This window comes from Crocodylus siamensis, chromosome 2 (genome assembly GCF_052110815.1).
Source record: "Crocodylus siamensis isolate JL-2025a chromosome 2, ASM5211081v1, whole genome shotgun sequence".
In the NCBI taxonomy this organism is placed as follows: Eukaryota; Metazoa; Chordata; order Crocodylia; family Crocodylidae; genus Crocodylus; species Crocodylus siamensis.
The window spans coordinates 182379710-182388923 of record NC_143396.1 but is presented as its reverse complement, the minus strand read 5'-3'; the positions used below and the strand labels follow the sequence as shown (position 1 = coordinate 182388923).

Here is a 9214-nt window from a genome sequence, read left to right as displayed (position 1 = left end):
AGATTTTGTTTTACAAACCTTAATAAGAGATATACATTTAACTATAAGGGCCACAACACTAACAAAACCATTTATTTGGAATATTTTTGCATAGTTTGTTGTATTTTTTACATTAAATATATCAGCTAGCAAATTAGTACACAGTCCAATAAAGTTGTATGTGTTTGTACTTCAGTTGTAAGCTGAATAATATAGCACTGGGCCTCTAGCATATTAGTAGATGTTCTAGTTTCTCTTCAACTGGAGAACAATGTGTGTGATGCCCCACATCACTTGCACCCCCACTTTTTAAAATCCCAGATCTGCCCATGAATATAGCTCTGGGCCTCTAGCTTGTTAGCAAAGCTTCTAGTTTCTTTTTAATTGGAGAAAAATGTGTGTTGTGTTATATGAGAGGAGATACCACACCACCTGCACCCCGCTTTTTGAAACCCTAGATCCACTCATGGATGGTTGAAGAAACTCTTGACACTACAGGTATACCACTCTGTATGGGTTAAATGCCAGTCCCCAGAGCTCAGTCAAGTTGTCACTTCACAAGCACAAACAGGCGTGCATCCTCCTTCCCTCAATGTAAGAAGCAGCAAGAAAAAATAAAAAAAAGGCCACTCAAGACAAGCACTCAGGCTTCACAGAAGAAGTTGCATCACACGTGTAGGTAGTGTGCGCGCCCTAAAATGCAAACGGCTGTAAAGTTGAGCTCTTCCATCGTTTCATGCTTCTGTGAAGAAAAGCGGTAAAGGAAACCCACTGTGGTGACAAGTCCCCTAACACTTGCATTAAAATTGTGATCATGCCACCACCCCCATGTTAGCACCACAACAAGATTTCCCTCCCTCCAACGCCAGCCCAGAACAATAAAAGTCAGCGTTTGCAATGACCTGCGGAAAATGTAAAGCCTGCCTCAGCTGATCCCTGCCAACACAAGAGCGAATTGGTCCATCCCCAGTGGACAAACGCATATTATGCAAGTTGTGGGGAGGCAAAACACCACGTGGTTTTCCGTGTTTCTTTTCTGTGGGGAGGGGGGCAACAACAAAAAAACTAGTATCGCAGGGATGCCAGGTGAGAAAGCAAGCTATTTTAAGCATCTTTCAGCCCCTTTGGACAGCTGCCTTCATCCAGCCTTACTCTGCCCTCCGTTTTTCCTCTGAGGCTTCTTTTCTGCATTGGATGACTGCGCTATTACTACCGTATTGCCTGTTAACCTCCCCCTCCTCCAAAAAACCCCGAGCTGGATCTTAAGAGTGGAAATGAAATGCATGGGGAAGCTCATCTGCATAACTCCTCCCCTCCAAAACAAGCTGGCTCTTAAAGGTGAAAATCATAGAAATGAACTGCATGGGGGGGGATTGATTTCCTTTAACCCCCCCTCCCCCTGCCCTACAAAACAACTTGGATCAAGAGTGGAAATTAAATGCATCTGAGAGCGGAGGGTTGTCTTCTGATTTGATGGGCAGAAACCCAACACCTTCCCCGAACCGCTCTTATTATTACTATTATCATTCTTTTTCGCCCGGCTCTTAAATGTTAAGAAAAACCAAGGGGAAAAAAAGAAATCAAAGCAAGCAGGGAAGGAGGAGAAAGCGAAGCTCCGAGGAGCAGCAGCAGCCGCCGCCGCCTGCAAACAAAGGGCGCAGGGAAGTGTTTGCGGTCGGGTGTCACGTTACTCGCGCAGCGTCTCCTCTTTAAACCGGAGCTCCCTGCACCCCCGCAGCCCCGCCCCGCGCGCTGACGGGCAGGCAGCGCCGGCCAATAGCGGGGCGGGCAGCGCGGGCGCGGCGCAGCTCCGCCAATGGGCGGGCGGGGCGGGCGGGCGAGCCCCGCGGGGCGGGGCGGAGCTGGGGGGACTGACTGCGGCAGCTAGCGCCTGGGCGGCTCGGGGCAGTGTTGCAGCGGCCGGGGCTTTAAATAGGGGGCGGGCGCGGGCCGGGCTCAGAAGCGGCGGGCGCGGGCTCGGGCGGCGGCGATGTCGGACGTGCAGCTCCCGGTGGCAGCGGCGCTGGAGCCGCTGTGCGCCCCGCGGGCGCTGCCGCAGCCCGGCCGCAGCGGTGTGTGCAGGAACCTGTTCGGGCCCGTGGACCACGCGGAGCTGAGTCGCGAGCTGCGCGCCCGCCTGCGGGACATCCGCGACGACGCGCGGCGGCGCTGGGACTACGACTTCCAGAGCGACGCGCCGCTGCGCGGGCCCGGCCGCCTGCGCTGGGAGGAGGTGGACGGCGCCGCCGTGCCCGCCTTCTACCGGGACACCGTGCAGCTCGGCCGCCGCCGCTGGCCCCTGCTGCTGCTCCGCGCCCGGCCCGCGCCGGACCACGCCTGCGCCCCGCTCGGCACGGCGCCCGGCCCGGAAAGCACTGCCGCGGGGGGCCACGACCGGCTCCTCCCGGACAGCCCCGACCCCGCCCCGGGCCCCCCGCCCCGCACCCACTCAGGGATTACAATCACCCCGGCGCCCGACGCCGGCAGCGCCGCCGCCATCGCCGAGCTCACCAGGGTCTCGTCCTCTGGTGCAGCCCACATCACAGGTGAGGCGTCCCCACAGCCTCCCCGTTTTCCTTTTGGGGCTCCCCCTCGTTCCCCTTCCAGGCTCCCCCTGGTCCCCTTTTTCCAAGACCCCCCAAGCTCCCCCTGTTCACCTCCCTCCAGGCTCCCCCTATTCCCTCCCCACCAGGTTCCCCCCTATTCCCCTGTCTCCACAACCCTACAACCCACCCCCAAATTCCCCTGTTCCCACAACCTCACAATCCCCCCTCCAGGCTCCCTGTATTCCCCTGCTCTAGGATGCCCCTCTCAGCATCCCACTGCCCTGGCCCCCAGGCTGAGAGGCACCCTTGGTCCTAGTTTAAAGAGCTCGCTGCATCTCTTCTCCCTCTCCCCCTCCCACACCGTTAAAAGGCCCTACGCAGGTCCCCCAGGGCTTGCGAAGGAAATGCTTACACAGCACATTGCAAGCAGAGCGCTGGCGACGTCAACAGACCTGCCCCAGCTGCAAACCTCGGGTGGGGGGGGCAGCCGGTCTCTGGCAGCGTCCCCCCATCCATATGTTCATACCTGGGCCCTGGTGGGGTGGCTCTAAGGCATCCAGATTGTGTTCTCCGATTACTAACCCCCCTCCCTACCTGCTCTGGGCTTGATCCCCAGATTTCTTTGTGAAGCGGAAACGGCCGGTGGACTCCAAAGCAGCCTGCGAGCATCCCAGCGGCTGCCCGGCTTTGGTCTCGGAGGTGCCCACTGAACAGACTCCGCGCAAGCGGCTGCGATGAAGCAGGTGAGTGAAACTATTCCCTTGCCCAGCCAGCATTGCCTCTCCTAGCTTGGGAGGCATCTGCCTCTTCCTGCTTGGTGGGGGCTTTTCCTCCACTCCCATAAACACTCAGATCTCGGGGAAATGAGGGCTAGAAGGGCCCCCACCAGGTTACCTAGTCTGGCCCCCTTTGCTTCAGGCAGGATCAGCCCTGCCTAACTCTTTCCAGGCAAGTGCATGTCCCCCACCTGCTCTTGAAAACTTTCACGGATGGAAATTTCACAGCTTCTTCAAGCAGCTTGTTGCAGGGCTGGGCCTTCCTCCTTGTCAGAAAACCCCTCCCAATTTCCAAGCTGAATTTCCCCGTGCTTCAGCTTGAGACAGTTGGCTCCTTGGATCTGTCCCCTCTGGCCATAGAGAAGTCCCATCTCCATTCTTTTGAACAGCCTAGGATGCCCCTACTACATGCTCCCCTTCCTGAGTATGAATGGGGGGAGGGAGGGGATGACTGCAGGCAGTGAAAATGTGTGTGCACAAAAAGGGGTTGGGGGAGCAAGGGGGCAGTGAAGGAGATTTGACTCCTTTTGCTCATGGTGGGCAGCTGGAGCCTGTGTAACACCCCCCATCCCCCCCCTTTCTCCCCACCTCTGGCAGGCGGAGCTGGTTTCACTGACTCATATGCAGGGGTGGGGAGGTGGGGCAGGGTCTCCGCCTGCTCCTTTGTGGCCACTGCTGTCTGTGTGCACTCACCTCGCTGCCTCTTCTCTCCCTCCAGGACTTTTGCACTATGGCACCGAAGGGAGATTTTCTTCTTTTTTTTTTTTTTTCCTTCTACTTTTTGTTTTGCTTCGCCTCTGAAAGGCACCAGGGCCCTGCTGCCAGGGCGAGTGGGGGAGAAAAAAAGCAAGAGGGGGCAACTCCAGGAGCAATCAAGATCCAGATCTGTGCTGCCAACATGCCCCCCACCCTCCACCCCTCCAAAAGGAACTGCTTGTACTTCTTGTAGTGAGAGGTGGCTCTGATATATATATATTTTTTTTATACCAGCCACGGACGGAGCAGTGTTAATTGACAACTGTGCAATGTATTAGGTTTTGTTGTTGTGTGTGTGGGGGTTTTTTTTGTTTTCTGTTTTTGTTTTTTTTTTTAATCTATAAATGTATTATGCCTAATGTGAGTACACTGGCCAGAAGTGTAAAGCTTTAAAAGTCATTTATATGAAATGTTTAATCTCTGCTGATCTCTCAGTGTGCGAAAAGAAAAGGAACAAAGAAAAAAAGGACAAAAGTGTATATTTGTACAAAAATCTTTTTTAAGAGTTATACTAACTTATATTTTCTATTTATGTCAGAAATGTGGATAACTTTTTTTTTTTTTTGGTTGACATCCAATAGTCTTTTTTTTTTTTTCTTTTGGTTAAGCCAAAGGGCACTATATTTGCTTTTGTTATTTACAAAAATGTAAATTTATTTTTATAGTGGAGGGGGGAGGGGGCAAGTGGGGGGGGTTGCATTTGCAAAATGTAGCTATGAATCGAGATTCTGTTTTAGTTTTTACTTGAAGACAAATCTGTTTCAATGGTTCTTGAGCCGGTCTGTACCACTGCCATTGCAAATAATGCCACAACGTTCAAATAATAATAATAAAAAAAAAAAAAATCCAGAAAAAAATCACTATATTGTCATTGTGTGTATTAAGCAAACACTTCCAAGAACAAAGGGATGGGAAATGCCATAGGTAAGTGCCTTCAAGCACTAGAATATTGCTGCAGACATTCTGTTCCCCTCCCAAGTAGAAAATGATTTAATATTATATCTTAGGGCTGGAACTAGGATTGCTTCACTTCCAAAGAAAGCACTGTGCCAGCTCCACCACTCTACTCCACACTCCACTCCATTCCCATACATGCGCACACATGTCCCCTGCCACTCCAGTGCTACACGTGTGCACCCGCCCACCATTCCATTGCCACACATGTGCACCCCACTCACCACTCCACCTCCTCCCCCCCAGTCTTCAGTTGTGTTTAAAAAAAAAAAAAAAAGGCAGATCCCCAGCAGGATTATGATTAAAATGAGTAATCTGAGAGATCCTTGGAAAAATAACCAGTACACAGCTACCCATCCCTGGAAGTGGCTTTAGAAACCAGAACCTTACCTCTCACTTCCTTTCTCTCTTTTTACACATTACACAACCTCACCTAGCTCTTCTGGCTAGAATGATTGTTTTTAGGCAGAACTCACCCATGCACAAATTGAGTAACTGCCTGCAGTGAGGCCAGGGGCGTTTACCTAAAACAAGAGCGTCACGGGCACAGCTGGAGTGAGCTGGAAACGGGGACTAAGTCCTATAATCTTAACTACAGGACAACAAAGGCTGTTTTTTAAACAACAAAAGGTCCCATTATCTCAGGCCCTGCCTTCATAATTCATGCAGCTGTATGCATAACACCCATAGGTCCTGACATAAAGGTCTGACTCGTTTTATGCTGGAAGCCTGAATTGTGCAGGCTTTATAACACTTGTCCAGGCTCTTTCTTGGTTAGTGGGAGAGGGAAGGTTTTGTTTCCTGAAGCCTCTCACCATCGATGGGTACAAACCCAGCTCCCAGGGCTCTGTTTTAGGAAGGGCAGCAACCCCGGGTTTAAATATCTCCTGGGTGAGGCCACAGGATGCCACTCCATCAGGAGCTGCTAGTAGCACTGACGTGTGCAAACGATGTGACACACCCTTTTGCAGGGCATTGAATGTCCCTATTAAAGAAAAGAAATCTTCCAGTGACCCATTATTTACGGATCACTGGTGTGATAAACCATAGTAGCTTTTCTGCTGTATGGATGCGCTTGCTGAGCCCTTAATCCTTGGCACAATAGATGGAGCCATTCTGCCCTGGTGCAGCAGAGTTTATAGATTTATAAAATAGATGGCAAGCAAGAAAAAGAAATCAAGCCTCACACGCAGGCTGACAAACTCCAAAAGCTGAGTCGATCACACTACAAAAATACCCTGAGGTGCTTGTCTCTGAGTCAGTGTTTCAGTGGAGCACAGTGATTTCCTTGTCATCCCTGCAAGAAAGTATGTCCTGGCTTGCCTAGCTGAATCCAAGTTATGGTTTAGCATGGAGCAGCTGACAAACAATAGTGCTGTGAACAATAAGATCCAGCTATAAGGGGGCTGGGGGGAGGGAAGGAGGGGAGTTTGACCAGATAAAATAGATGGGAGGTGAGACAAAATGCACACTATCACTGTAGCAGCAATGTTTTCGTGCCTGCTTTGCCACAATCTGACCTTAAATAAAACAACGCCTTGGCCATGGAGTCCACTCGCAGCCACGGTTACAACGGCGGCTGCTGGTGCAGTAACCCCACCACAAACCCCGACATGGACAGAGGGGCCGGCACCCTGCCAGGGACGGCAGGAAAGGGGTCCCACAAGCGGGACCACAAGGACTCAGCGAGAATCGTGCCTGCCGGCCTTTTTCCACACGTGTCTTACTGGCACTGTTTAGTCCTGCTGATTGCCTCTCCCTTTCTCTCTGTATGAATACACACATATACGTGCGTGCGCACACACACACACACACGGTGTGGGAGGCTTTTGCCTCTCCCTGCTTGGCGTGTGTGTACACACACACATTTATACAGAGACATACATTTATGTGTATGTGTAATGTGTGTGTATACACATATATATGTGTAGATACACGTGATTTTATATATTTACACACACACACACACCACACACACACGAGGTGTGGGAGGCCTCTGTCTCTTCCTGCTTGGCATGTGTGCACACATATACATGTATATATGTGTGTATGTGTATACACACACATATATGTAGTGTGTGTGTACCTATACATATGTATGTGTGTGTGTGTATGTAATACACACAGACACACACACACACGTGTTTAGGAGGGGGGGTGTACACCCCCCCGGATTCTGTGCTCTTGTCTACAGCGTTTGCGGCGCTTTCCGCGCGCGCTGTAACCCCGCAGGGCCGCTCCTGCCGCCCGTCGCGAATCCCGCGGGGCCGGAAGCGAGCGCTCCTGCGCCGGGGGCTGCGCGTTTCGTGGGTTTCCCGGAAAACGCCTCCCTGCCCGCCCCTTGCGGCGCGCGGCGGTGAGGACCCCGGGCCGGGCCAGGAGCGCGCGCGGCCGCCGCCGCCTCCCTGCGTCTGGGCCACAACCTCCCTAGGGCACCTCCACCACCTTCCTCAGCGGCTCCCCGGCCTCCCCCACGCATCTCCGTCTCGTTTGGCGAGTGGAAACCTCTCTACACCCCCCACACCCCCAATACAATCCTAATCAAATCCCTCTGCTGCGCTGAAAGCGATCCGGAGGGAGCGGCCGGGAGCCGAGGGTCCCTCTGCCCCTTCCCCCAAACACCCCCGGCTTCCTCGCAGGCGCTTCCCCCAGCCTCCCCTCCCCCCCTTCTCTCTGCCCTGCCGCGGTTTAAAAGTGCCTTGAAGCTGCCCCTGCCCATCGGAGCAGCCTTGATCCCCTCCGCGCGATCCCGCGCTTCAGCGGAGCCGCAGGATTTCCTGCCCCCGCGGCTCAGTGGGCGCCGACTCAAAACGATCTTGTTTTGAAAGAGAGGAGGGGGCTGCCGGGGGCGCGCAGAGACATAGCCTTTCCCTTTCTTAGGGAAGCCGACAATGCGGAGAGGGAGGGAGGCAGCTGGGTCCGCCAGGATTTACGGGCTTTTCTCTTGCTTTCATGGAAGCAGGTGCCTTTGGGACTTGCATTGTCTCTGCCCCTGACTCATAATGGGACCTTCTGCAGTGAAAGATTCACCCCGGGAACCCCAGAGCCTACCCAACTCCCCTCAGTCAGAAATCCCTTCAGCCCTTCCCCTCACATCCAACCCCCCCACCCCCATTTGATAAACTAGACTAAAGTCTGGAAGAGTTCCTCTCTTTCAATGACTTGCTCTTCTTTTTGGGAGAAAGGTGCAAGAGAGCGGGCCAGCCAGCGCGAGAGCAAGCGAGTGCAAGAGCAGGAGTGAAAACGAGCAAGTGCAAGCAAGCACAATAGCACAAGTGGGCACGAGAGCAATTGTATGGGAGGGTGCAAAAGCAGGTATGAGAGGGGATGTTGGGGGGGGTGTTTTTATTTGAGGAGGATCTCTATTTTTGCCATCCCACACCCAGGGTATCTTTTGGAAGGTGTGTAGCCCTGCTCCTCCTTCAGCCTTCTCTGCTCCACCCAGCTTGGCACTGCCTTCTTCTTATTCCCATCACAAAGCACACTGCCCCCATTCTTCTGGCCTTTGTAGCCATATGGCAAATCCATGTAGACACAGCCAACATCCATTTATTCAGGCACATAATGTCCCGCAACAGGGAACAATTGGAACTTTGTTTGCGTCTATTATGGATGCGAATGGGCGAGAGAAAGAGAGAGAGGGGAGGGAAAAAAATCATTTAACTATAAGAGATATCCAGCTAATTATGAGCCATATGTGCCTATAGTTTCAAAGCAATCCAATGAAGTTCATTTTAAATCTAGACTACTTTATTAGTAGAGAAGACAGATGTCCCAACAGTACATGCATCAGAGGAAGCCATGTAAAGAAGTTCTTGAAATATTTAACTAGAGCTCATTCACTATCAGAGGGACTTTAAAGTGCCCTTTACCATGAGGACACACGGATGAAATGGAGGGGAGATTTGGACTGTGAATGCCAACCCCTCACACCAAGAAGCAGTCCAGGACAGGGATTTTTTTTTGGAAGCAATTCAAATGCCAAGAGTCCTACTGATACAGAGACTAGCCATTGTTCAAGCTTTGTTAAAGCTGGAGTGAAGACAGCAAGGCAAGAATAATTCCCCAAGCCAAATCCTTGCTCAGGTCTGCAAGGGGGAAAGCTACATTTTGCGAGAAGGTTAATGCACTTTCACTCCTGAACTGAGCACTTTTCACATTTCCATGATTTGCTCAGTCCAAGTCTTGATAAGGGAGAATCCT

At 52.1% G+C, this 9214-nt stretch overlaps 1 protein-coding gene across 1 annotated transcript; it reads left to right on the top strand.

Annotated features, from left to right (window-relative positions):
• The first annotated feature begins 1891 nt into the window (after positions 1-1891).
• On the top strand, positions 1892-4578 carry CDKN1C (cyclin dependent kinase inhibitor 1C). Its single transcript, XM_090032513.1, has 3 exons — positions 1892-2525; positions 3142-3268; positions 4020-4578. Exons 1-2 carry the CDS (start codon positions 1970-1972, stop codon positions 3261-3263), a joined length of 678 nt encoding a protein of 225 aa, XP_089888639.1. The 5' UTR covers positions 1892-1969; the 3' UTR covers positions 3264-3268; positions 4020-4578.
• The last annotated feature ends 4636 nt before the right edge of the window (positions 4579-9214 follow it).